Genomic DNA, 14,273 nt, shown 5'->3' with positions numbered 1-14,273 from the left:
GGTGAAGTATTTTGCGTGGCGTCTAAGGGCACCGCTGATTGGCTACTTGAATCGCCTGGCGCGTTTGTGTTCCTCGTCACGATTGGCTGAATATATGATCGTCTCTCTCTGATTGGTTGTATTGGTGCGTCAATCACATTTTGCTCAACTGTATAGGCTGAGATGTTCTGGCACCGCCTACGTTGACCAACAATGCTGGCTAGGTAGGCTGCTCGCTAGTTTTGTTGAAACGTAATCCGATTTAGGGGAGGAGTATTTGGGAAAATGGCGTCTCCGAAAACATTGCCAAAAGATGCACAGGTAAAAATGCAACATAAACAAATGTATAAGTTTAAAATGCGTTGTTTTATTGTTTTTTAACTTATGCTTATTATAGCCGTGAGTTTAACGTTCAGCCCCATGTTTTATTTTATCCAATTGATGCTTAGTACACAAGCGCGCGCTAGCACGCTAAATCATTCACTGCAAATCAATGGGTTCATATTTGATTAGTTGATTATTTTAGCTCATGTAAAAAATTTACAATTAGTATTTATGTTAAGGGTTTGTTTAATATTTAAATTGTTATACATTTATATTTTAATATTTACAACCGTAAAACTAAACGTATTTATTATGCAACTGTATATCGCCACATAGTTGCAATTTTACACACGACGACATCATAGTACTGAATTGTTATTATCATCATATAATGCGTATTTAATGACGTATGTGCTATTTTATACTTTTTGTAAAGGTTATGATCCAGATTCTTAAAGACATGGGAGTCACTGAGTATGAACCCAGAGTCATCAATCAAATGCTGGAGTTTACATACAGTACGTAGTGAGGACCAGAAGCCCTTTAGTAGCTTGTAAAAAGTTATTATTGTTTCTCTGCACTACTAGACTGTTCAATTAGTAACTCAGCTACTGTTAACTATCTTTAGGATATGTAACAACTATTATTGAGGATGCAAAGATATATTCTACCCATGCCAAGAAGTCCAACGTGGATGCAGATGATATAAGGTTAGCAATCCAGTGCAGAGTGGATCAGTCCTTCACGTCTCCACCGCCACGAGATGTAAGTTTGTTTTCATGACTTGTCTTTGTTTAATTCGCATTTTGGTAAATTGTAACATGTTTGTGACTTCAGTTGATAAGCAGTGGAGTTTGGTCTGTCATTTCAGTTCCTGTTGGAAGTTGCAAGGCAGAAGAACTCCACGCCATTGCCTTTGATCAAACCATACACGGGTCCCCGGCTCCCACCGGACCGCTACTGTCTAACTGCTCCAAACTACAGGCTTAAGTCTTTGCAGAAAAAGGTATTGCTGTACTAAATAATATGCTGTTCCTAAATACACCAGTTTTTTTGGAGTTACTTGCCATTATCTAAGGCTACGTTTACACAAAAGGGTGGTTTCCCGACAGGGATTGGATTAATCCAGTACTAGCCCTAAGTTATATTAGGACATTTTAAGTAGTTTACAAACAAACCTTACAAAAACAATACTGGTGTGTGCATCTTGAAACAAAACAATGGCACTGATATATGTCAATACAAGGTGTTTTAAGTTAAGGCAGCTCAAACATGCATTTTAGTCTGGGACTAGGATAAACCCTGTCTGGGAGACTGCCCCCAATATGTAGTAAAAAAAAATACAGAAAAATGCCTATAGACTGAATTAACTAGTGATAGGACAATATATTGCAGAGGTCGATATATCGGCTGATATGTGGACTTATTTTATTATCGGCAACAGCCGATAAATTGTTTTTAATCAGCCAGTACATTTCTCTTAAATTTGATGTTTTTAATAAAAAAGACACTCAATGTAAAGCCAAGTCTGACAGACAGTAAAATGACCAATCATTATTTACTTTTTAACATGACATTATCAGTTCAACACACTTCAAACAGTGAGATGTCAGATCCACATTAATTATGTCTTGTAAATATGTTTAAAGTACTTTAAAAGTTATGTTAGTTTAAAACAAATGCTTTTTTTACTTTTACCAATTTTCTGTTTATCTCTTATTTACTGTAATAACATTTGTATTATATCAGCCTTATATCGGCCATACAGCTTTTTTAATATTGGCATCGGCCATAAAAAAAACCCCATATCAGTCGACCACTAGAATTAACACATCTATATTACGTAGTTTACATGTAGACAACATGGCGTTGTTATATAAAAGGGGATTTGAAAACCCATCTGTACAAATTTTAGGACCCCAAAACTTGGAAACGAACAGACAAACCACATAAAAACTTTCTCGGATTTATTTGATAATGTTGTCATGTAAATGTCCTTTAAAACTCTATGTGACGGGTCTTCAGCTACTCTTCTTCGAGGACCCAGTTTTTAAAATTGTAAATATGATGCGGGCCAAAAATTTATTTATTTCAACTTATGTTGTTTTTGTTCATTTTTGTTATACGTCATATATTAAAAAGCATGCATTTTCAAAAAAGATGCACACTTCTTGTATCCAGTATTTTGCCATTTTATTACTGAAAACTAGTGCTGGGCAAAGATTAATCGCGATTAATCGCATACAAAATAAAAGTGATTTTTGGCATAATATATGTGCGTGTACTGTGTCTAATTATTATGTATATTTAACCACACACACAATCATATATTAATTTCAGAATTGTTTTACTTATATATACATTTTTCAAATTTATATTTAATATAGAATATATAAAAATATAAATAAATATATATAAACATGTAAATGTTTCTTAAATACATACATGAATGTGTGTGTATTTATTTATACATAATAATTACACACAGCACATACTCATATATTATGCCAAAAATCACTTTTATTTTGTATGCGATTAATCGCGATTAATCTTTGCCCAGCACTACAACGCATATTTCGTTTTTCTTTTAAATATATTTTAAAAACAATTGCAGTTTAATATTGCAAGAGCCGAATGTTAACAGTTCAACTATGAACATTGCACAAAAATGCTAGTGTAAATAATCAACACATGCATTTTTGTATAGCACTATGCAGAGCTCTAAAACTTTTTTTGTTTATAACTGTTTAACTTTCATAAATTGTTACATTTCAAGTCTTCCCCTAAGGAAAATTGCACAATGTTTTCTTTTATAATATTTTAAAGATATATAGGTTGAACCGCCTTTCATTTTACACTACATTCAGATGCGACTGTCTGAGTTCGCCCCCTAATGGTATTTCAGTTTAAGAATATATATATATATATATATATATATATATATATATATATATATATATATATATATATATATATATATATATATATATTATATATACTTAATAATTTACCTATCAGTGATCAATCATTTTTAAAGGAATGAAGTGTTACTGATTAAGTTAAACAAAAAAGGATTTATAATTTTCACTTTGCACACAGTGTTTTGATTGGAACCGCCTTTCATTTTACACTACATTCAGATATGCCAAAAATCACTTTTATTTTGTATGCGATTAATCGCGATTAATCTTTGCCCAGCACTACAACGCATATTTCGTTTTTCAGATGCGACTGTCTGAGTTCGCCCCCTAATGGTATTTCAGTTTAAGAATATATATATATATATATATATATATATATATATATATATATATATATATATATATATATATATATATATATATATATATATTTATACTTAATAATTTACCTATCAGTGATCAATCGTTTTTAAAGGAATTAAGTGTTACTGATCAAGTTAAACAAAAAAGGATTTATAATTTTCACTTTGCACACAGTGTTTTGATTGGAACACATTGAAATACATCACTTCCGGTCAGCGTGTCATATGCGGTGTAGTCGCACAAGCAGAATCCATTAAGAGCCTGGTAAAAATTGCTAATTTACAAAAAAACATGTCAGATGCACATACAGGATTTTGTATCTGAGAATATGAAGAGTTTCATTGCAAAACGAGATGGCCACCGTTTTTTTAATTGTTCAGAAATCGCGTTTTTTGGTTGTGCATTCCAATTAATTTCAATGCACCTGCAGTTGGTTTGTTTTGATTTAAAACCTTCATAACTTAAAAAATACAGCTAAGTAGCACCATAAAACAAAATAATAACATGATAACATAATAATAAACATGTTTTGACAAAAATTTTAAAAAATGGATTTATCTCGTTTTGCAACGAAACTCTTCATATTCTCTCTAACAGAAATTGCTTTTTTATCAAATATAATGAATGGACAACAACAATGTTCTTCTGAAATTTGAAATTCCACCACCAGAAATACACAGTGAAGCAATATAAGAGAAGCAATATAATATACAGCGTGTTTTGTCTCACCGCTAGATACCACAGTAGACCTTTAAATGGCATACAATTAATAGCACTATTTCTGTGAGTTGCTAGAAGGCAGATTACAAGTGGGTTTGCCTTTATGCCAATGCTGCTGAGACAGTCTGGATATTTTTCTGATTGGCTGTTTTGTTTGACTAGGTGACTCCATCTGCAGGCAGGATAACAGTACCACGGTTGAGTGTGGGGGCAGTGTCTAGTAGGCCAAGTACTCCAACTCTTGGTCAGTATAAGTGTTTTATGTATAATGTTACAAATCATTTGATTTACAATCCAGATAGCCTACTGTTTTTATTCTGAGCATTTGCTTACCCTTAAATACATTTACTGAGCTCTCTTACTACCAGAATGGCTTATAGTTGTTAAAAGATGAATAAATTAAGAGCATAATCTAAAATCTTTATTCACAGGTACGCCCTCAGTGCAGACAGTGGGGACAAAAGTAGGGACACCCGTGTCACTGACAGGCCAGCGCTTCACTGTTCAGATTCCCTCCTCACAGGCTGCTTCTGTTAAGTCTGGTAGGTACCAATCTCTAACTTACTACATCTGTGTGCTTACATGTCAGTCAGTTATTTTTTTAAATGGTTAAAAGTTTGTTTTACGTTTAGGCTTTTGGTAGGCGCATTAATCCAAAGGTACTTAAAGTGAATTTTAGGGACTCATTTACCATCAGTATTTGTGTTACCTGGGATTCGAACTGACTGCTCAATGCTATATTAATTAAGCTACAGGAAGTTGTATTAGGAATATGTGAAAGGGGGAATGTAAATCTAAAAATATGTAAAGTATAAAAGTAAAAATGTAATTGTTATAATAAGCGTCATTATTTTATTTGAATTCACAGCCACTCCAACCACACCTACTGTTCAGAATGTCCTTATCAACCCATCTCTCATCGGCTCCAAGAACATCCTCATCACTACCAATATGGTGTCCCAAAATTCATCTAGTGACTCCACCTCTCTCAAGAGGAAGCATGAAGATGAGGATGACTATGATGCTTTATGACCTGGTGTGTTTTCTGACTAGAGAAGTTCTAGTGAATTCTGATTTTGCCTCTTTTGTATTGTTAAGGTTATTACACATTAACAGCGATTCTATTGCAATGTATCATTCATTTTTTGTATGTAAAATAAAATAAATTGATGAAATTTGTGTTTGGAAGTCTTTTTTTTAAATCTAGAGTCATTCGAGAACATTTTATCCAAGTGCAATGAAGTTAGGTGCTTGGTCTTATATTTTTTTTTAAGTTCAAATAGAGTGCATATAAAATGTCATTAAATCAGTAAAATACCAGTAGAGGGAGCTGTTTAGACATGAATGACTTTGCACCTTTACTCTAGGAACTGATGGTACGGTTTATAATTTCAGTTGACCAAGAATTTAATAGGCCCTGTTAACTGTGGTGTAGCTCTTTTGCTGTCCTTTATAATCTTTTATAAATGTGTTTTATTTATGTTATTCTGTGCTTGTGTTATATGTGGTTATTTCTATGCTGCAAAACAAACAGCCCCTAAGGGGGGACAAGAATAGTTTAAAGTAAATTAGGTACAGCAAATGACTGTAAACACCATTATGGATAAATGTTTCTCAGTCTACAACCTTAAATTAAAGTCAAACACACGGTTGTGACTAGAAGGGATACAAATATGGCCAAATCTCGTGGCGATCAGCGCCATTTTTCATTCTAATTCTACCCCCAAACCTAACCCTAAACCCAACATTTCACAAGAAATAGGCCGTAGTCGTATTTTATCTTGCCAGAACCGATGTTTTCATCCTAATCCTACCTCTAAATCCAACATCTCGCGAGATTTGGTCGTAGCTGTCTCCCCTCTAGCCAAAACCCGAACACCCAGGCAGGTGTTGTGTCGAAGTCTGTTCCCCCTATGTTCGCCCTATTTTTCCCTTCAGTGTGGTGTTTTTGTGGCGTTTTTATCACGTTATACAGGTTTTATTATTTATATATTTAAAGTTTTAATGGCTACTGAGATGTATATGTTTGCATTTCTGTAATGTATCTGTATTGTTCTTAATGGTAAGTCAATTATTTTTACAGTATGAATCATATTATATGTATAATATTTATTTAATTATGTATGCAAACATTACATTTTTAAAACAACCAGTAAAGGAAAAAAAAGAAAAAGACAGGCTATATTTTAAAAGAAATACCCTAATTGAAAACTGTCAAATGTATGAAATATTTAATAAATTGTTTTATAAAATACATGATATTATGCCTTTTTAGTATAACCAATTCAAATCTTTAATCTTTCTAAATGTAACGTGATGAAAACGCTATAAAAGCACTACACTAAAGGGAAACATAGGGGGAACTGAGTTCGACACAACACCTGTTCTCAATCCGAAGGCTGCAGCGTCCAAAGGTCGCATTTGCAGGCTGCATACGTCATCAAGACAGATAATTATAAAGTTGACTATTGTTTGAAGTTAATTGTAAATTGCTGTAATATGCTTATGACTTGCGAATGTAATGGTCAGTTAACTGAAATAAACCAAGCTTGATGACGAATGCAGCCTGCATATGCGACCTCAGGAGGCTGCAGCCTTCGTATATTGAGAAACGAGCACCTCGTACATATCTATGGTGCCTATTACGTAAACGTCTAAAGCGGCCCGCTCATTGGCTGATAAAACAGTCAATCAAAGCTTCATCGCCCAATAGACTAGTCGCTCGCTCTCAAACAGTGGCGGCCATGTTGTGTCCGTGGGGGACTGGTGGAGTGCGTACGGATTCGGAACAGAGTCTGGCTCCGCTCGGGAGTACACGGCGGGGTTCGCGGGCTTGAACTCGTCTGGGTGTCACATCACACATCGACATGAGCCGTCCGTCCTCTGCCGGTGGCGCGGCCGGAGGACTCGGAGCCGTTAAAGTAGGAGGAAGTAAGCATGGAGGCTCCGGAGGAACAACCGCCTCCGCTGCTGCAGCGGCGGCTGTGGGGGTGTCCGGCTCTGTCTCGGTCACCGCGGCCGCCGTAGCCCTTCCAGTCACGGCCCTACCAGGACAATCGGCCGAGCTGACAGCGCTGTTCGAGTGTCCGGTGTGTTTCGACTATGTGCTGCCGCCGATACTGCAATGCCAGGCTGGGCATCTGGTGTGTAACCAGTGTCGCCAGAAGCTCAGCTGTTGCCCGACCTGTCGAGGCCCTCTCACCCCGAGCATACGGAACCTGGCGATGGAGAAAGTTGCATCCACTTTGCCGTTTCCGTGTAAGGTAAGAAATCCTCGGGTTTGGATACTTTACAAGCAAACCGAAAGTTGCCGTATTCGTGTGTAAACAAGACGCACGTTATTTGCAACGTCGTTTCGGTCAACTTTCTGTGATTAAAAACTGTAAGGTAACGTTGCATGTTTCTCATTCTGTGAATGCTGAATGCAACAGTGGTGTTTACAGCATGATGTCGCAAAACGTTGAATGAAACAATGTACAGTGTACGACCATAGAGCAACATTCAAGTTTGTATGAGGACTGTAAGCTGAGTTGAGGAAGTGTGTCGCGTGTAACTAAAACTCAGGTGCCACAGGTGTGCATTACATCATGCCAAGGAGATTGGGTGCTTCACTTATGTTTTTATGTCTCATTGCCCTTTAATTTCTTTGCTTTGTGTTATGTACAAACTAGTCACAATCACAAATTTTTTAAGTAGTAAATCCAAAACATTGATTCAGAGATCAACATTCAGTGATCAATTCTGCATTTGAAACCACTAGATTTTCCCAGGTTTAGGCCTTTTTTTTATTAAAACAGTTCTGTACACACTTTTTACTCCATTTAAAGGTTTGATTTACCTTATTGTGCCTTTTTATTACATTTTTTGGTTTGTTCTTGGTTTCATTTTTGTACTGACTGGCCTGAAACATCACCATGATTACATCACCAGCACATTAAACTTGTATCCTCAATGTTATCACCAGTCTGTGAAAGTTTACCAGTACTCTTGTTTCCCGGGGTAAAGTTTCTTCCTTACAGTGGCTGTAATCGGGACGTGATGTAGTGAACGTGTTTTGAAACAATACCAGACACAGTGAAGGAAAGTAGCATTTGTAGTGAAAGAAAAGATGGTTGTTTCAGGTCGGGAAGTGACAAGTTATTTGATACAGTATTAAGGACTAGTTTTCTCAAAACTGAAAAGTCTGACATTATTTACCCATTTTATTTCAAATCTGACTTGCTGCACACAAGGTGAATTACAAAAAGAAGTATTATAAACAACTTGTGCATTGTGTTTCGAGTCTTTTGAAACTAAGGCCCTGTTTGCATCTGATATTAAGATGGGTTTTGGTCAATCTTATGATAAGTAGATGAGAGAGACACATTTTCGACTGCTTCTGTCCTGATTACTTAATTTTTGAGGTATAGAAAATCAATCCGGTCGAATGTGTTTTCGACTCCCTTTAGGGGCTGTTTACACTTGGTATTAAGATGTGTTTTCATCGATCGGATCACAAGTGGACGAGAGAGACACATTACGTTTACACCTGGTATTTAAATCCGTCTCTTTTGTCCACTTTCGACCGCTTCTGTGCTGAATACTATGAGGGGGTGGTCTGTGAGACGGTGGGCGAGTCTCTCTGCTTTCATTCAAACCCGAGCGGGAGTAATTATGAGGACGCAAACTAATATTATGTCAGAGTGCACTGCTTGTTTAGCAAGTAAACTTGCTGCACAGTGTTTTGTACATGAGTATGTAAGAGCTTACTTTGAATTTTCAGCGCAATTGATGAAATAGGATCGCGCAACTTTCACACGCTTTCAAACGAAACTACGGAGATCAGCCGCTTAGTTTTATCAATGAAAGGCTAAAAATAGCGCTGTTCACCGTACGTTCCCGGCAGAAGTCAAAAAAGACGTAAAACTTGTGTTTAATACCTCAGATTAGATAAATGGGCGGAGAGAAGGCGGTCGCGTGTGGCTGTTCGAACGCATTCAACCACATGTGCGTTCCGCAACTCCAAAGTGATCCGATCGAAAGTGGTTTCGAGGCTGTTTACACTTGGCATTAACATGTGTTTTCGTCGATGGGATCACAAGTGGACGACATTAATGCCAGGTGTAAACAGTGTTCGAAACGTTTTGAGCTTGTCCACTTTCGACCACTTTCAACCACATCCAGAGGTGGTCGAAACCACTTTCGATCGGATCGCTTTGGAGTTGCGGAACGCACATGTGGTTGAATGCATTCGAACAGCCACACGCGACCGCCTTCTCTCCGCCCATTTATCTAATCTGAGGTATTAAACACAAGTTTTACGTCTTTTTTGACTTCTGGCGTGAACATTCGGTGAACAGCGCTATTTTTAGCCTTTCACTGATAAAACTAAGCGGCTGATCTCCGTAGTTTCGTTTTGAAAGCGTGTGAAAGTTGCGCGATCCTATTTCATCAATTGGCTGAAAATTCAAAGAAAGCTCTTACATACTCATGTACAAAACACTGTGCAGCATGTTTACTTGCTAAACAAGCAGTGCACTCCGACATAATATTAGTTTGCATCCATATAAACTCATAATTACTCCCGCTCGGGTTTGAATGACAGCAGAGAGACTCGCCCCCCGTCTCACAGACCACCCCCTCATAGTATTCAGCACAGAAGTGGTCGAAAGTGGACAAAAGAGACGGATTTAAATACCAGGTGTAAACGTAATGTGTCTCTCTCGTCCACTTGTGATCCGATCGATGAAAACACATCTTAATACCAAGTGTAAACAGCCCCTTAATGTGGTTGAAAGTGGACGAGCTCAAAACAGTTTACACCCCGTTTACACCTGTATATTTAGCGCTGTGCACTTGTGATCCAATCGACCAAAATGCATCTTAATACCAGGTGTAAACAGGGCTTAAGTCATATGAACTTTTATGATACTTCTTGGTGCCTTTACATCATTGTGGAGCTTGGAAAAGTGTAGTCCGGATATTCTTAGAAAATGTTCCTGTTGTTTTCTACAGAGGAAAGTCATGAGGGTTTGGGACATCATCAGGGTGAGTAAATAATGGCAGAAGTTGTATTTGTTGTATTCGACAGAAGACGAATGTTGTAAAACTCTTGATACTGGTATAGGTTTGTGTCAGGGATCTGCATTAAGGGGTTGTGCACACCAAAACTTTTAAAAGCAGCTGAAAACACCTGGAGGACACCGATTGCCAGCTGTTTTTCAGCCGAGCGCTTTTTAGCTGTGATACTTGAGCTGTGAGCCGGTTGGTTTATGTGATACTTGTCCTGCCCCTCCTTCACTGTGATTGGACGGCCATGTGAGAACTGACATTGACGAGCGGAGCTTTTCACCCAAAGTTGAATCTCTTTTAACTTTCGCCGCTCTGTGCCGAGCGTGAAAAACCGCAGAGCACCAGCTTATTTGAAAAACGCAGAGTTTCCATGGGAATCATGCGCCGGCTGCGTGCGTAAAAGCTTTGGTGTGAGAGAGTTTTAGGCCAGACATTAAAACTGTCACCAGGCTACGTTTTTATTAAGGTTGGGTATTTGGCACCGCACTATTAGGTTACTAGGGCTCTGTATCGCCAACAATTACCTGATATGATACGTATCCCAATACAAGGGTCCAGATACGATGCACATCACAATACAAGACTATTTTGAATTACATTTATGTTCAGAATTTAGTAACATTATTATTATAATTATCTGTTTATTGTACATTGAATAAGCAGTGTTGTAACAGTTGTGTTTTTCCCATTCATTTATTAGCTTTTGGAGTAACTCATAGAAATACTTAAAATCTCAGAGTTAGTACTTAACTTATGTTTTTTTTAAGCAGTTTTACAAAGATAGTGTCTTAGCCTACTCTAGGCATTATATTTGTCTCTCACGTAATTATTCTATATCTATTAATTATGTATAAACATGCAGTCAGACTTAATACTATTTAATAGAAAACAGATTATCAATGTGACAGCTATAGTTTGAAGTAGCTCTGTATCTCTTCTCTAAATGTACACTTTTCACATGCAAATATTTGTCGTGTTTCTTCTCTAATGCGTTAGTACTGTTTTATGAGAGAGCCCTTTCCAGTAGTATAGGCTAAGATATCTGCGCTTTCATACTGAACTCATTGATTTTAAATACGAGAGAGAAAGAGAGAGAGAGAGAGAGAGAGAGCGCGGCTTATGCAGTAGGGCTGGGTATTGTTAGGAATTTCACGATTCGATTCCGATTCTTGAGGCTTCGATTCAATTCGGATCAATTCGATATTGATTTGTTTGCTTCAATATCGATTCAATAATAAGTAGATACACAAGTAATTAAGTACCTAAGTAGCCTATATTTTAATTTTAGCTTTTGGTGCAGGCTTGAACGGAGTGCAGCTGCTGTTTGCCATCTTGCTGTTTTGGTAAAGCGTGTTTTGGTAAAGCGTGTCTTGTACAACGCTGAACGCTCTCACTAGAGCAGTGCTATTTAGTTAGTTTGTCATGGGGGCCAGTTCATGAAAAGCATCTCATATAAGAGGCCAAAGATATAACAGTGATTATGACTACATTTTCCCATATAAACTGTATAACAACAAAATCAGTGCATTGTACAATAGGCTTTTTCTACAAACCTGTATTTTCAAACTACATAAAGGGCCGGATCAAATTACCTCGGGGAGCGGGCGCTAGAGTGTTGCCCACCCACAGCGCTGCCACTGGCCGGTAGGCTGAATCGATTCATAGGATTTGATGAATCGATATTGAATTGAGGAACGAATAATTGCAATGCATTGATGAATCGATATTTTTACCCAGCCCTATTATGCAGACACGTGCGCCAGCGAGACAGAGACGCAAAGTGAAAGTAAACCCCGCTAACATTAACTAAGTTACGTACTCCGCGGGACACATGCGTCATTTTTTATTAGGATCACGGATCAACAGCTATTCGTCACGTTAATTTCAAAGGTGCATCTGAATCGATACGGAAGGTGCTGTATCGATGCGCGCATCGTCAGGCGTCCATGACGATGTATCGTCGTATCGATATTTTAAAAACAGCACTATAGGTTACTAATGGCGCTTTTCCGTTGCGTGGTACCCCTCGGTTTGGTTTGGTTTGGGTCGGGTCAGATTACTTTTGTGAGCTTTTCCATTAGGTGCAGTACGTAGTACCCAATACTTTTTTTCGTACCACCTCGGTTGGGGTTCCAAGCGATCCGAGCTAATACCAAACGTGACGCGAAAACACTGTCGATCACTTATTGGTCTGAGAAAGTCACGCGTCATCGCTATAATGTAAAAGATTAGCTTTACCTTTAGTGCTAGCTTGCGCTGTCTTAAGCAAACATGTTGTCATCTGTGCTCTGCTATAAGTTCCCAAAATCAGGAACACCATAAAAGTGTTTTCCAAACTTGCAGTTTGTGGCGGAACATTCGCGCGAGCACGTCAGCATTATATGCTTAAATGCAACATCAATGAGGCTCAGCGGAGTGCGTTAACTACTGACGCCACGGGTGTTTAAACAGAAACTGTCAAGAGAGATAGAGGTTACGTTAGTGATAAACACGATGTGCAAACATCTATTTGTGGTGGCCTGGTGGCCAATTTTAATTTTGTGGCGGACTAAGAAATAAATAAATATATGGGAATGTACAAGGACGCTCTCACTTGTATGATGTCACAGCAGTACGCAGCGCAAACACAACGACACGCCTAGTATAGTACCCCATGGTTTTGTTTAGTTTGGGTCGGGTCAGCTCACCTTAGTTTGGCGTGGTTAGCTTTTCCGTCGAGTTTAGTAACACTTCGCAGTGGGAGGGATTATAGGCGTGTCGTTATATTTGCGCTTCCTACTGCTGTGACATCATACAAGTGAGAGCGTTGTTGGAATGCTAAACATCACCATACATTCATTTCTCAGTCTGCCACAAAATCAAAATTGACCACCACAAAGATGTTTGCACATCGTGTTTATCACCACCTCGGCATCACATGACCGCCTCTGCACAAACACCGGCGGTTTCGTCAGCCTACGCGCTCCGCTGGGCCTCATCTAAGTTGCACATAATGCGCACTTGTGTTGCGAATGTGCCGCTACAACTGCAAGTCTGGAAAAAAACTGTTATGGTGTCCCTGATTCTCAACCTGTGGATGTTTTTCATCGCTAAAAGGGAGTTTGGGAACTTATAGCAAAGCACAGATGACAACATGTTTGCTCGAGACAGCGCAAGTTAGCAATATGGTAAAGCTAATCTTTTACATTATAGCGGTGACGCTGGTAGTGACGATTCTCTCAGACCAATCAGTGATTTACGGTGTTTTCGCGTCACGTTTGGTATCAGCTCGGGTCGCTTGGAACCCCAACCGAGGTGGTACGAAAAAATTTATCGGCTACTACGTACTGCACTCAATGGAAAAGCTCACAAAAGTAAGCTGACCCGACCCAAACTAAACCAAACCGTGGGGTACTATGCAATGGAAACGCCATAGTATTGTGGTCTGATGGATGCAAATGTTTGTCAAGTTAAGGTTGTAGACTTATCATTACAGTTTCGCCGTCTCTACTGTTGTGACATAATCGTAAACACGAGACAAACAAATGCACAACACAGGAGCAATGGAGCACATCAATGGAATGATGTTCTTGATTCATACCATGTAGTTGTTTATCACTGCTAAAAAATACAAGTGAGTTTGGGAAGTCGTACTACTCAAGTGTTTATGTACATTCTGTACAGTCATTTGAGTCGGCATATGGTGGTTGTTGTGTATATATTGTTTTAAAATGTTCTTTTGAGGGAAAACGAACGTATCTCCAAGTTCAGATTAAAGTGCACACTGGTTTGTTACTAAGAAGTCACTAAACTAAGAAGTCACTTCTTCTGCAGGGACTAGGGCTGCACGATTCCAGGAAAAATGATGATCACGATTGTTTTGCTCAAACTTTTGATCACGATTAAAAATACGATCATTCTTTTAGTGAAGAACTT

At 38.2% G+C, this 14,273-nt stretch overlaps 2 protein-coding genes across 2 annotated transcripts in view; both read left to right on the top strand.

Moving 5' to 3' along the window:
• The first annotated feature begins 182 nt into the window (after positions 1-182).
• taf9 (TAF9 RNA polymerase II, TATA box binding protein (TBP)-associated factor) lies at positions 183-5,482 on the top strand. Its single transcript, XM_055180667.2, has 7 exons — positions 183-300; positions 740-821; positions 932-1,068; positions 1,175-1,309; positions 4,470-4,551; positions 4,739-4,849; positions 5,176-5,482. The coding sequence occupies exons 1-7, from the start codon at positions 265-267 to the stop codon at positions 5,337-5,339; spliced, it is 747 nt and encodes a 248-aa protein (XP_055036642.2). The 5' UTR covers positions 183-264; the 3' UTR covers positions 5,340-5,482.
• Positions 5,483-7,022: 1,540 nt separating this feature from the next.
• siah2l (seven in absentia homolog 2 (Drosophila)-like) overlaps positions 7,023-14,273 on the top strand; it is a 48,214-nt gene continuing 40,963 nt past the window's right edge. The window contains exon 1 of the mRNA XM_055180666.2: positions 7,023-7,570. Within this exon, the coding sequence (XP_055036641.1) occupies positions 7,175-7,570 (396 nt within the window). The 5' untranslated portion in view covers positions 7,023-7,174. The remainder of the gene's footprint in view (positions 7,571-14,273) is intronic.

This window comes from Misgurnus anguillicaudatus, chromosome 9 (assembly GCF_027580225.2).
Source record: "Misgurnus anguillicaudatus chromosome 9, ASM2758022v2, whole genome shotgun sequence".
In the NCBI taxonomy this organism is placed as follows: Eukaryota; Metazoa; Chordata; class Actinopteri; order Cypriniformes; family Cobitidae; genus Misgurnus; species Misgurnus anguillicaudatus.
This window is presented reverse-complemented; position numbering and strand designations above follow the sequence as displayed.

What these genes read in the sequence shown, in the direction of transcription:
- taf9 (XM_055180667.2), top strand. Translation starts at nt 265, where the DNA reads ATGGCGTCTCCGAAAACATTGCCAAAAGATGCACAG. An exon ending in AATGCTGGAGTTTACATACA is followed by an intron (nt 822 to 931) that starts GTACGTAGTGAG and finishes AACTATCTTTAG; the next exon opens with GATATGTAACAACTATTATT. An exon ending in CGTCTCCACCGCCACGAGAT is followed by an intron (nt 1,069 to 1,174) that starts GTAAGTTTGTTT and finishes CTGTCATTTCAG; the next exon opens with TTCCTGTTGGAAGTTGCAAG.